Here is a 14,798-nt window from a genome sequence, read left to right on the forward strand (position 1 = left end):
CTTTCTCATCGTGTGATTCCTATCACTGCCTTCCCACAATTTTGTTGTCTTTGCTTCTTTTGCTCTTTTTCTATCCTCCCTCCACCTTAAACACATCTATCGGAGAATGCAAGTTACACTTCCGTTATGGCTATGTTTGCCTTGTACGTCCCTTTTCACGCAGACGCCTTTTCTGTACCCGGTGTGAGAAGACCGAGAATCCCGGAAAATTAAGCGTTCAAAAGCAGATGCACTCATAGAAAAAGCAGGACAGACGGTTCCAGGGGCTGAGGGGAAGGGGGCATGGGGAGTGGCTCAATGGGTAGTTTCTGCTTGGGATGATGAACGGCTTCCTCAAAAGCATGGCGGTGGAGGTTGTACAATGTTGTGAATGTATTTAATGACACTGAATTGTGCACTTACAGATGGTTAGAACGGTAAACCTGTGGATGTGTGTTACCCTAGTTTAAAAACAGAAAGAGAGGAAAAAAGCAGGTGCAGCACACCATCTCTTCCAGACATGACCAATTTATTCAGAAAATTCAAATTTCAGTTTGGCAACGTATGTCCAGGGGCAGAGAGTTTGGGATAGTCATTTCGTTGGAAGCAATCACATTTTCTAGAGGTAAACGTCCATGGGGTAGCATCTGAAGGAAAGAAAGCAAAACTATTAAAACTAATTTAGTGCGTAGGGTGATAATCATAAATATTTGCAGTTAACAAAACAAGCAGCTTACACAACTGAGGCATGAGAAATGCTTATGCCAGTAGTAACCCTTTATTCAGTTCAGTTCAACATACATTAAGCACCTAATTTGTTCAAGACACTGGGCTAGCTGCTGGGGCTGAGGTGGAAATACAAAAATCACCAAGACATAATCCCTGTCCATAAGAAGTTTACAACAGCACATAGAACCATGAGTGCTACAGGTGAGGTACAAAATAACTGCTCTAAAGCCATGGAGGGAGGAGAGTTTGCTTCTCAGTAGAGATTAAAATCGGGACCCCCCTGAAATTTGGTGGTGTGGGTGAGGCAGGATACAGCATGCCAAGTAAAGAAAACTCTGGGGTCTAGGCAGGTCTCGGCAACAGCAAATGAACTAGCTCCCCTTTAGGTTTAAACGTGTCAAAAGGGAAGGGGTATTCGAAGGGAAGGGGCATGTTTAGTTTAATCCTTCTCATCGGCGTTAGCCTATTACAAGGAAGAGATCCACAGAAGTCAAGTCAATTAAAAAAGCAAAGTTTGAAGAGGCAGGGACATGAACAGGAAACACCATTTCATAGTTTAGCGTAAACTCAACCCCGTGTGTATACACCTCTAGTAGCTTAAGTAACATCATCAAATGGGGGGAAAAATCCATCAGGAGCACCACAGTTCATCATGGCAGAACAGGGTCTCTCTTGTTAGACTCTACGACTAGCTTTTGTTCCTGCCAATGGAAGACGTCATGTTACACGGAAATAGAAGTCCATATTTTACACGTGATTATTAAAGTCCTCAAACGTTGCCTCCTCAATTCAGCATAAATGATGACGAGAGAGAATTTGGGGACAGAGATGGAAGTCCCCGTAGGTAAACCGACCTAATAAGGACTTTGGCATGCTGTATTTCCTATTTTAAAAAATACAGGATGAGCACGTCCCTTCTGAATAATAACTTACTACGCATAGAACATACTCCAAGAGGAATTCTAACACAACATACTACTAATCAAACATCAAAGTTTCTGCTTTTGTGATTCACACAAATTACCTTAATTATAATACTTTAGGGAACATGTACAAACACAATATGTAACATTTTAATATTCTTCATCAGCTTTAACTTCTAAAAGTTTGGCTTGTATTATCTCAAAAAAAAAAAAAACAACAAACTACTTATAAACCTCATTTTCCCACAGAATTAATTCACCATCCAACTTTAAAAATAAATTTTTTAAAAAAGAAACCAACAGTAAATTGGAATGCTAACACCTGCCAGGTTTTGATAAAATGAAAATAAACAACTCACATAAACAGCACCTCATAAAGCCAAAACCTTCTTTTGAAGTACAAAGTTCAATTCTTGTCCTCTTAGTAACTGCTAATCGGAAGCCCCCCCCCCCCATCCTCCCCCCTTCAATCCAGGAACTGTTCTGGTTTAAGTCACGTGACACACAGTATATTTTTTTTTTTTTTAGCATCAATAAATTATTGATATGGTACCACGAACAAATAGCTAATCTTTAGGAACCAAAGCAACTCAGAGGACTAGCAGAACAGATACAGTAGCACGCTGAAATGATTTAAAAGTCAAATAAAAACCAAAACGTACCTTACCCTGGTCTTGTATCGATTCAAATGAAAAAACCAAAGGATGAAGTATCATTTCAGACCTATATACATCAAGATGCCAGTTCTTATAAAAACGCACTTCAGTTGTAAATGCTAGATTATGCAAAAATAATTTTATATCAATTGTATTTAACTTTAATGAATTTTCCCCAACTGTAATATTAAAAATGCTAAAAGAACTTAAATTTTAATGGCAAAAAGTTCCTATTTTCCCCATCTATTAAAAAAAGATTTTGTTTTCCCTTATTAACATACAATGCCCTATTGTTAAGGCACAACTTTTTTTTTAGGATAAAAATGAAACCGTAGAATAGGTTTATTTTACACAACAGTTACAAGACAGACGTTTTGTAGGCATATACTGAAAATAATGCGTCTTAAATTCAACCCGGATCAAAAACGCAAAATCGCCATTTCTATCCAGGACCAGTCAACACCTAGCCAACGCAAACAGCTACAGCTAGAATGATCCAAGCGGTTTCTATTTTTAACCTGCCAAAGATTGTCTCCATAAGGTCATTTTCAAGGTGTTACCAAGGAGAGGCAAGCTGGATGTTTTTCTTTTCTGGGGAACAGGGCATAGTGGCACCCCAGCTCTCTCTACTTATGCTGGGCTATCAGAGAGAGTTCTCACCTTCCAAGCCCGAGTAAGATCGAGTTTCTGAGCATCTGAGACCAGGGCAGAGCTCCCCATCTCTGGGGGCAGAGGTTTGCGGCCTCCCTCCCCTCCCCTCCCCTCCCCTGGACGCTTGTTCTTCTTCCGGACTCTCTTCTTAGCCGCCGCCCCTCCCCCACTTCTTCTGACCCAATTTGCACAATATTCCAAGGGCACACCCCGCAACCGGAATTTGCACAATTGTTGCTTCAACCACATCAACCAAAGCACTTCTCAGCTTCATCATACAGCCATAAATAATTCACTTGAATGTGGATTTAAAATCAAGAAAAACCACTAAAATTGGGGGAAAGCATTTTGCCCGGCAACTGAACACCGGACAGAAATGATCCGTCTCGTAGGCTCTCGGTAATCTCCGCTGAAATAGGGACAGAAGTGTGAAAACGAGCAGGAAAAGCAAGTTTTCTTAAGCAGGCCTATATACCTACTTCTCGTATTGACTGCATTTTCGGTTCTGTGAAGGAAATGCTCCGTATAGACAGAAGCACCGGATTAGCCTTGACAGGGCGGATCTTTGTGGTTTTGAAGGTGATCTTCCCTTGCTTTTTGAGACGTCTCTGAAAAGTAACGGTCAACCAGAACTCTGACAAGGCTTCGTCTCCCTGGCTGGGGACTGACCTAGCGTCTCCGTTCTACCGGGAGATCTCAGCAGCCAACCTGGAGAAAAGTAGGTCTATGAGAGAATTCGGGGTTGAGCGTTGGGGAAGAGTGCTGGTCAGGAAAGAGGGGCAGAGAGCGAAGAACATTAAGGGGCTGAGGGCATCGAGAACAGGGTAAAGACCAAGGGCAGAGGAAGGGGACGGCCGATAAGTACTGAGGTTACTGGCGTCCCTGTTTTTACTAAGTGTGATGGGTGAAACTCAAATTTTAAGGGAACACTGTGCTCTCAGTGAGGGTAAAGATAAAGGAAAGGGAAGGCCAGGAGTCAGGGAGGTTCAGGGTCACTAAAAGTTAAACTCTAATTATTGTGCTACATTTCAGAAGTGATTTTATTTCTGTAATTCTGGGAGATATTACATGCCTTACTTATTCATGGTGTTTCACTGGTATGTTCTGACACAATGTCTCACATAAATAAATATAAACACTGTTCTTTGTACTTCTATTAGTTCTGTAATGTAGACTGACTTTTGGAAACAAAAGCAAAATTTCAAAACGGAACTCTCTATGAAAGCACCTAAAAACCATTAGTAGTTAGCCTCTACCCAATAAATTATATAAATAATGCATTTAACTGCCAGCCAATATCTTAATTTTTGCACACAAGCCCTTCGCAAGTCATTATCTACGTGCAGATTAATGCAATTAAAAATAAAACCAAAGCAGTCGTGCTTGCTAATATGAACTGGTTTCATTTCCATGAAGTTAGAAAGTCTCCGTCTATTGCTGAAAACAACAAAACAGAACAAAAACAACCAACAACTCCCAATCAGACACCAGTTCCTAGCATGCCAGTCCTGTTTCCCCATATTTGACACATTGTAATTAACTGCTTCTACCACGACTCTGGAAATACAAGCCTCTGCCATCCCTCCTGAGAAAAAGTGTTCTCATTTCATTGCCAAGTAGGAAGGTGAGCTCTCCGATTTCCTGTTCTGAATCCCTAAGTCCTGTTTAAATACCAAGTGTCCCGACTACCAAAACGTTGCCTGAATTTTCGTTGAACAAAATCCCACCTATTGAGGCCCACTCCACTCCCAGACTGGTGACCAGCTGCTGGATATTGAGGAGAAACACGTGCATCCTACCGGATTCAAGTCCCTAATGAGGAAGTAAAGGGCTTTGGAGACCGTGTAAAACGCAGACCTAAAGTTGTATGCACGTGCCACCAGGTGAGGATGTCCATTCTTTGGTCAATTTCACCTCCAAGATAGGAAAATAAATGGAAAGCTGTTTCAAAGAAAACAAAATAAGCCATCCCGCCCCCTTTATCAGAATGTTACAAAATACGAAGTCACATGAAATAACGGTATTTGTTTACACAGAGTTTCCAGATCTCACACTGAGAGAAATCCGGCATCCCCAGGAAAGACAGTTCACAAAGTAAGGGGCGAATTATAGTGACTCAGTGAAGACTCAACCGCCTTTCTTCCAACCAGATTCCACACACCGAATTTTAAAAAATTAATCAAAAAGTAACATTAACCATCATTATTTTAATCTGAATGGAAACTTCAAAGTATCTTGAAAGTTACTACCTGGAGAATTTAGTTAGGTTAGGTGCGTTTATTAACGGTAAAAGCAACCAGAAATCATTCTTGGTAAGGAGAGAATCTCTACATTCAAACCTGGCAAATTGTTTAAAAAGTACTAAAACAAAGTTTTTTAAAATAACGAAAGCTAGCTTAAGCCATGTAACTGTCAAATAAGTCAATTAATAGAGTCATTTATATTCTTATAGTGCATCATTTATCCCTGACGAGAAAATGCACCAAAATCCTAGTGCTGACCCTGAAACCTTAATCCAGACCTTATGAGTTAAAACTAAATGTTGGTCAGGAGGGAAAGGATGGAACCACGCACCGTCCACAGAGCAAACGAAAATCAGTAGGACGATGGCAGAAACGTTGAACCCAGGGGTACAAATACACCGCTCTGCATCAGAAGAAAACGGAGCAGAACAAAACACACACACACGGAAACTACAATCACAACTCAGCCATCAAACGGCTCTATTCTCGACTAGCTGGTGAACCTGTTATTAACATTTCAAAGAATGAAAACAATTTCAGCTTTTTCTATTTTAATCCTTAAGAAATACTCAGCAACAGATAAACAGAGCATTTGTTGCATATTAACGAATGCGTGGCTGCTTGTGCTTTCTATCTGCGTTAGGGGTAAAAACCCCCAATAACTTTATTTTCAATGAGATACAATTGTAAAGTAATTATTAAATCTACACAAAATCAATCCTTTCTTCAGCCCAATTCTATATGAAAGTACAAACAAACAGTGAAGGTTCGTGATGTTGTGTGAAAATGGTGACTCGGAACAATGTACCCAGCTGTAGATTTTAATTCACAAATATATATATATACATATATATATATATGCGCCTTGTGTATGACAACTGTACGAAAATCGTCTCAAAAATAAAGACAATACTCGAGACACGAAGCAACCCATTTTCCCTGATCTTCCATCCTATTACAGGGAAAATAAGTCTCTGATGCTTCATAAATACTTTAGAAAGTTCAGGATGGCCTTAACCATGCATAGTCTGCACCGATGCTTTGAAGCCCCCAGCGTTTCGGCGGACCGTTCAACTTGGGAAGAGCTGTGACCTGTAACCAGCTTTGCTTATTTATGTCCTGTCTTCTCTAGATCTGGCAGTTTTCTGACCAGGGCTTGGTGGTTCATTCTGATGCTGGCAAGGAGCCCTCCTTCAATGCCGTCGGACCCAGTGTAACTGATTTCTTCACCGCTCAGGGTAGTCATATGCCCCCCAAGGGCTTTTAAGATGGCGTTGCCAGCACATATATCCCATTTTTTGATGTATGTCACATGGATATACAGATCAGCTTTTTCTTGACTCTTATCGGGTACGTCCAAGAGTGCTAACACTTTATAACCTAAAAGATGAACACAGAATTTAAGTTACTATTTCCAAGATTTAAAGAGAGTAGCTTCCTGTTTAAGAGTACATTGTTAAAAGTAACGGCACAGGACGTGAAGGAGTTCTCTTGACTGTGTTTGCAGGGGCTAAGTCTAAAATTATCTAAAAATAGTTTTGTTCTTTTTATTTATTTATTTTTTTCAAATAACAGCCAGACATTAAACCCAAATGAGCGGAAAATATACTGCAAAATAACTTACGAAGCTATTCTTAAGTGTAACCAAACACACGTCTATAATCTTTTAAATTTAAATCTACTTTGTGGTTGTTTTCTATGGAATGATACATACACTATGTCTCATTTCCTACGGAATACTACACTGAAGCTAAATCCATCTAAATACCCACGAGCACTGGATTTGAGAGACCGAGCACTACAATCTGAAGCCCTTATTGTAATGAGGCAAAGTTTTAAAAAAAAATAATATAATAAAACACACAGATGAAACCAGGTCCAGGATCTGGTTTATCCCATTCCCACCAGGTATTCTGAACCTTACCTTTCCTAACCAGCCTAACAGAGAGCTTATAAGAAAACAATGAAGTCATATTAAGTAAGGTACCTATATGTAATCGCTAAATTAAAATTACTGGGCTTAAAAGTTAATCAGCATTACTTTTTCCTTTATTACCGTGGTGAAAAGGTCTTCAAACACACGTTTCTGACCACAACGTGTTACTCACTGGAGTGAAAACACTTCTGTCCTATTCGATGGCACTCAAAACAAGGGGAGGCAAACGGCCTATGAGCCACATCCAGGCCATGTGCCGGTTTTGTAGAACCCTAAGGCCACGAATGGTTTTCTGGATTTTTAAAGGGTGCCAGAAACCCACACATCCAAGAGGGTCCATATGTGGCTCGTAAAGCCTTAAACATTTATAGCTGGCCTTTCAGGGAGAGTAAGCCGACCCCGGATCAGTAACTCAGGTAATAAAACGGTAGAGAACGTGCGACGAGCTGGGTGGCCACTAGACTCGGGCTCGCCCCGGACACGAAGGCTGAAGAGTTCAGAGGTGTCGAAAGCGACCCGCGGATCAGCCACTCTAGGGACCCTCGTGATGACGCCTGGCATCGTTCTGCCACACGAAGCATCGGAACGTGCTGGATCTCCCCTCTTCTCACAGATACTCCTGCAGCGAGGCGCCCAGCGCGATGACTTACGCCACTGACGTGAAGACGCCGCCTCAGTGTTCGAGGAGCGGGAGCCACCGGGCTGAGACGTGCCGCTACTGTTGACGCCGTGGCTCATACGAAGGCACGTGTGACTGAGATCCCACCCCAGACATTACCAAGTAGGAGACCAAGCCCGTCGGGAGAGCACGCGCTCTATCCTCCCTTTTCTTCCCGAGCACAGGACAAGCGAACCTTCCTCCTGACGGAAGCCCTGACCGTGCCGGGGACGCGGGGCACCGGCGCCACAAGGGGGGTAGGAACATACCGGCACCACCAGCTGGGATAATGGCGGTCTGGTTTCCAAAAGTCTGAAGAGCAACCTGCTTGACCATTCCTGAATGGGAGCGTGACACAACGATCCTCGGGGTCCTCTCGTTGTAGGAAGTGCGGGCTTTCACGTTGGACCCGCCATCTACCATGGCCCAAGCTGAAAAGCAAATATAATACCCATTAACAGCACTGAAGCTTTCTGAAACTAAAACTCAACGTACAAAGGGTTGACTGGAAAAATATCCTTTTACACAGAACTGCTTGTATTTTTTTTCCAAAACGGAAATATTTTTTTTCTGAGAACCAGAGTAATATTTAGTATTTTTTTTACACTAATAGGCAAATATGAAGACCAAGTTAAAAACGGCCGTGTAATCCTGCCCAACCAGAGACAGTGGCTACTTAAGACTCGACTTAACGACGCCCAGGTTCCAGAGCTCCTTGTGAGCTGCTGAGTGCTCACTGGGATTACACCCCAATCTCCCTGTAGCTCGGCCAGCGTCTTCCCCTCCCCTACACAAATCACTCTTCAGGAAACATCCTGCGTGCTCATCTCCACGTCAAAAGTCTGGCTCCTGGGGAACCCCGCCTGTGACCACCTAGGACATAAGCAGCAAAACTTGTTACCCTGGATAATTAACAACTTAAAACAGGTTTTGCTCCTATACTACCTCTATTTCTGATACATTCATAGTTTCAATTATTCGCATATTGGACCCATCTCCTAAGGGAGCTTTATAAACATAAGGCAGCTCAAGGGGGGAGTTAGGGTTACGTATCTGCTTTGTCGGAGAGCGTAAAAAAATGCTCTAGATTTCAAAATAGAACAGGAACTTGTAAGAAGGTGAGGAGACCCTCGAGATGGCTTGAAATGTTTTTCTTGGCTTGCAAGTTTTCCTCAGTGACTACCAAGCTATACAAGAGAACGGACTTACTCAGAATCATCCCCATTAGCTTGGTGCTCTAGCAGTCACTCACCATGGGGAAAAACAGTCCGCCATGGCTGCATGCTGTCCGGACAACAGCAGCTGCATTACCACTTACTCCCGGCTGCAGGAAAACATCAAAAAAGTGAGCGGAGTCCGGGTTTCTGAGTTCCCCAAAGATGGTGGCAGGCTCTTGGACTCCCGTCACACTTCTTTCTAAAAACCACACACAGAGACAAGGAGGCCAAATACGAACACCCTTCATCAACAGCTAAGGAATCAGTAGAAGACGGAGACTGGTCACAAACGCAAACTTCAGAGAAAGAAGAGAAGTAAACACTGAAGGTCAGCAGAATGAGTGCCGCGGCTGATCCCAGGGTGGGGACTGTGACAGGAGCTCCGGACATGCCAAGAGGTTGGAGGACTCTTGGTGGTGGGAGAAGTCAGAGAACAGCAGCCGGGATTTCTCCCCAGAGGGAAAAGGTCCCATCTGAGATGAGAACTTCTGAAAGCGGGCCTGAAATGTGGCAAGAGAGCAGCGACAAGAGGAGGCCAGGAGAAGACACAGAGCCCAAGTGAAGTCCTGAGGGCACACAACACCTATCGGGACGTGTCTCCATGAGTGTCTCCACGAGAGACAAAGATGGGAGACTGCAAACAGAACTAAAGAAAAGGAGGAGTTGGAGATAAGGGCCCTCCTGAAATAAGAAAGCAGAAGGGTAGAAACAAAACAAGATGCCTGCTAACCAAGATAATGTCTTCCTCACCTAACGGAGAAGAAAGCTCCTGGGCTGAGAACCACCCAAACACCTTCCCACAACTCCGCAACGGCAGTGCCACGGCCCAAATGGGAATGAGAAACGCGGACTACTGCAAAGTCCGCTGAAACCAAAAGAAGAACACAACGAATGAAAGTCGAAACGTTCCAGGCTACTTGAAAATGCTCATAGATCACGCAGAATAAAACGGTAACACAATATTCTAGAGAAAAAGAAAGAAAGAAAGAAAGAAAGAAAGAAAGAAAGAAAGAAAGAAAGAAAGAAAGAGAAAGAAAGAAAGAAAGAAAGAAAGAAAGAAAGAAAGAAAGAAAGAAAAAAAAAAGAAAGAAAGAAATAAATAAAGAGGCAACAAAAAAACCCAAAAGAACACCATGGAACAAGGAAACAACTGAGGACAGGTAGAGAAGTAGGAACGTAGTGAAACGAAATGGGCCCTCGCGTAACGTGGGGAAGAAATTGAAAACGACAACAACAACAACAGAAACACAAGATGGCTGAAGACAGCCCTAGATGGTGGGATATACGGAAGGGCAACAGCGTGGCCCCAAATCAGAGCAGGCAAGGAGGACGGCAAAGGATAAACGAAAACGAGAAAACTGATTAAAGGGACCAGAGGGAAGGCGACACACAGACGTCAGCGGAAGAAGAGTCAGTATATACATATTAGCAGGTCTCTGAAAAAGGGAACCAGGAGCCATGAGATAGAACCCATTGTAAAATTACAGTCCAAAAGATCGTGCCTGAAAGAAAAGAGGACCGAAATGTCCACACAGAGAGACACACTGTGTAGACATCTGCCCAGAAAGCCAACTCTGTATCTGACATCTAGAGTTCTATTATTAGACTTCCAAGATAAAGTTCCTTGGCACTCCAGGCAAAAATACCAAGCTCCTTACAAAGGAAAGAAAATCGGATTATCGGCTTCGCTGCCAATGGGATTCAACATGCACCCACACGGATATTAATCAGTTCAATATTTTCTACCAGTAACCAAGAGAAAAGAGTGCAGCGGGGGTTAAGACAGTGTCCTACTAAAATTCATGCCTGCTACGAACCTTTGAATGTGACCTCATTTGGATACAGGGTCTTTGCAGATGTAATTCAAGTCAAGGTCACACTGGATTAGAGTAGGCCCTAAATTCAATGACTGGTGTCCTTACAAAAACAGGACACACAAAACACAGACTGAGAGAATGGGAAGGAGGAGGCATGGAGTGATGGGTCTACAAACCAGGGCACCAAGGGATGTCTCGTGCCATCAGAAGCTAGAAGAGGCAAGGGAAGTCTTCAAGAGGGAGCACGGCACTGGTAACGACTTGGTATCAGACTTCTGGCCCCAAAACTGCGAGAAAATAAATTTCTGTTGTTGTAAGCCCTCAAGTGTATGGAAATTTGCTAGAGCACCCAAGGATAGAGGGCTAAACCAAAGAGTTTGGAAGTAGCTGAGTCTTTCATGTATCAAGGCTACAGGAAGAGCTTTTAACACGTTAAGAACTCAGATAATAGGAAGGACAGCTATGTGCTAGCTCTTCTGAAGTAATCCATTAGAGGATGAGCTTTAGCCAACTGAAGGAGGACTGAAGAACACTCAGCAAAAGCACTGTTGGTCAGCACTGAATAAATTTAACTGGGGATTTAAGAGGAAACCAAAGACAGGAATAAAGGATTCGGAAGAATCAAAGCGTGTAAATGATTTGTGTGTAAGAATCAAAGTGTGTAAACCAATCACAGTTGAATGGTTAGAGTCAAAGGATACCATGTAAATCTAAAGAGCTGAAGAGCAGAAAGACACAGGTCGAAAAAGCTACGACTGACTAAAATACAATGGTAGTCAAGGAGGCTAAAGGAAGCTAATTTCTTTGTTGCTCATAGGGGAGACCCAACGGACGATACCTAAGGACTACATAATGAATGGCATTTAAACAAAAAAGTTGTATACAAAGGTATTTTAATAAAGAGTAGGCAACAAAAAGAACAAATTTAACTTAAAAATAATAACTGTAGGTTGAATCACACTGAATACATAAAAATCCATGAGATGTCAAGGATATTAAAAAAATAAAGGAAAAATCCTGCTCTTCCTGGAAAAAATAACATCTGTTTCCGCTGGAGGTTGTTTTTACCCGAAGTCCTTACTCAGAAATTGGTAAAGAAAAAAAAGTTAACTATGTATTTTGTCTTTCTAGTAGGAACTACATTTCAGGATCAACAATTCCAGTTGAGGGGCGCCTGGGTGGCGCAGTCGGTTAAGCGTCCGACTTCAGCCAGGTCTCAATCTCACGGTCCGTGAGTTCGAGCCCCGCGTCGGGCTCTGGGCTGATGGCTCAGAGCCTGGAGCTTGCTTCCGATTCTGTGTCTCCCTCTCTCTCTGTCCCTCCCCCGTTCATGCTCTGTCTCTCTCTGTCCCCAAAATAAATAAACGTTGAAAAAAAAATTAAAAAAAAAAAAACAATTCCAGTTGATGAAATTGCTCTACACACGAATTTCAGTTTTGAAAACAGTTTTTTTGAAAAAACACACAGAATCAGAAAATTCCCTTTTACATCTTTAACAGATCTTTTTTTAAAAATGTTTATTTATATTTGAGAGAGACAGACAGAGATGTGAGCAGGGGAGGGGCAGAGAGAGAGAGAGAGAGAGAGAGAGAGAGAGAGAGAGAGACAGAATCTGAAGCAAGCTCTGAGCTGTCAGCACAGAGCCTGACATGGGGCTCGAACTCATGAGCTGTGACATCATGACCTGAGCTGAAGCTGGACATTTAACCAACTGAGCCACCCAGGTGGCCCACAGCTTTAATAGATCTTAAAACTATTTTGTGAAAGGCTTAACGGAATCCTGATCTCAAACGGTGCCAAAGTATTTCTCCAGACTACCTGCTGGTAGCCAGAGAATAAAAATAATTTATAGCAGATCTAGTCATGACCACTTTAAACATCTTAGCATCACTAGTAATGAGACAAGATAGGATACATCATGTAAAATGATGCAGCAGGAAGTACATGATGAGTATCTACAACGTATTGACAAAAATGCTAACCTTAAGCCAGTCAAGGCTTCGGATCTAATTTGCACTTTAGAAGACAAAGAATATGAAAAATAAACAAGTTAAAGGACACCCCGAGCAAATAATCAGAGAAATCCAAAGAGCAGGACATTATGTAACAAGTAATTTGATCTCAACAAGTAATGTCACAGGGAAGAACAGGACTAGAGGTTGTTCTAGATTAAGAGAACTTAACAGAGCAACAAAAAAATGCATGTCATGAGACTGGATCTTGGTTTGAAGTAACCCGTTGTGAAATCCACTTTAGTAACAATTGAGGGAAGGGGTGCCTTGGTGGCTCAGTTGGTTAAGCATCCGACTCTTGTTTTCAGCCCAGGTTATGATCTCACAGTCTGGTGAGTTCGAGCCCCAAAGAGGGCTCCGTGCTGACCGTGTGGACCTTGCTTGGGATTCTCTCTCTCTCTCTCTCTCTCTCTCTCTCTCTGCACCTCCCTTACTCATGCACACACTCTTACTCTCTCTCTCTCTCTCACAATAAATAAAATGAAATAAAATGAAATGAAATGAAATGAAATGAAATGAAATGAAATGAAATAAAATGAAATAAAATAAAATAAAATAAAATAAAATAAAAAGAAACAACCAGGGAAAACAGGAGTATTGGATCAATTAGGGAATAAATGCTAATTTCAATGTTATATTAACAGAACTGTTATATAGAAACATGTCCTTTTTAGAGATGCACAGTGAAGTATATAGGGATAAAATGTCATGATCCTTGTAATTTTCTTTAAAGCACATGAAAAAAAAAAAAAAGGAAGCAAACATAAAAATGTTCAACTGTTAAATCCAGAGGAAAGAGCATGTGGAAATTCAGTACAATTTATGCTTGTTTGAAATTATTCATAAAAGTTAAAAAACGAGAAAGAAGAAAAAACAAAAAAATTCTCTAAATTCTTTTTAGAAATGATCAAAAACCATGGTTCTACTAAGAAGTGAATTTACAGTGCTACATCTCTAGAGGTCAGTATTGTCTAAGAGAATAAAGACAGTATCTCTTGTTGATAGTATCAGAACAATTTTGGTAAGAATTACTAATTTAATATTTTAAAAATATACTTCATGTTACATAATCTCAATACATTCTCTTATAACACTTACAAAGACAAATTATTTCAAGCACTTTAAAAATTCCGTAGGTGCTTAAATAAATGATTGTTGGTGAAGAGGTAATCATGAAAAGGTAAAATAGCAGCTAAAAGAATGGACTCATTCTATCTGTAAGATATGCTAAAAGAAAGAAAGAAAAGAAAAGAAAAGAAAAGAAAAGAAAAGAAAAGAAAAGAAAAGAAAAGAAAAAGAAAAAAGCCCAGTGGGAGATAAAAAGTGGTTGGTATTTTGCTAACACAGACCTCAGACATTGTAACTTCTTTCTAACAGCTACAAATTTCCCCTGCGTGGATACACTACACTTACACATTTATACATTACTCTGTTCAAATACTATTCAAGTATCTGTTGCTTCTAAGAATTTCAAAGGCAATGAATTACTTCTAGCTAAGTATGATAAGGATTTGGATCAGTTTGGCTCTGACTACTGCAAATAACAATACTATCTAGCTCCCATTAGAGTCAAGTGTAGCTAAATTCTGGTAAACATTTCATACTTGACAGTTGGTACTCTGCCAACATCAATACACAGGCTGGATCTGAAAATAACAGTCCAAAAAGAGGACACAAGCCAAACAAAGCTTCAATCCAGGAATAGCAGGTCAACCCGCACCTAATTAAGGACATATCGATTCTTCTGGAATGTCCGCTCACTAGCAGGCACCGTGTGTTCCAGCATACAGGGCAAGTCAGCTGCCTCACAGAAGAACAGGGCAGTTTATCGTAACTTACAGGAACATTTTTGGAACACAACTTGTTCCTAAGTTAGAAACTTCTGGCTTTTTTATTTTAAAGGAGGTAAGACCATAGGGGGAGAGGATACATGTTCTTACAGAATAAAGTTTTTTTTTTCATGGGCATTTTATTATT

At 41.3% G+C, this 14,798-nt stretch overlaps 1 protein-coding gene across 1 annotated transcript in view; it reads right to left on the bottom strand.

Moving 5' to 3' along the window:
• Positions 1-491: 491 nt before the first annotated feature.
• The window catches only part of BPNT2 (3'(2'), 5'-bisphosphate nucleotidase 2), a 37,502-nt gene continuing 23,195 nt past the window's right edge, over positions 492-14,798 (bottom strand). The window contains exons 4-6 of the mRNA XM_058699631.1: positions 8,045-8,206; positions 3,418-6,561; positions 492-626 (exon numbers count right to left, since the gene is read on the bottom strand). Coding sequence (XP_058555614.1) covers positions 6,290-6,561; positions 8,045-8,206 — 434 coding nt within the window. The 3' untranslated portion in view covers positions 492-626; positions 3,418-6,289. The remainder of the gene's footprint in view (positions 627-3,417; positions 6,562-8,044; positions 8,207-14,798) is intronic.

The sequence above is a fragment of the Neofelis nebulosa genome, chromosome 14 (assembly GCF_028018385.1).
Source record: "Neofelis nebulosa isolate mNeoNeb1 chromosome 14, mNeoNeb1.pri, whole genome shotgun sequence".
NCBI lineage: Eukaryota > Metazoa > Chordata > Mammalia > Carnivora > Felidae > Neofelis > Neofelis nebulosa.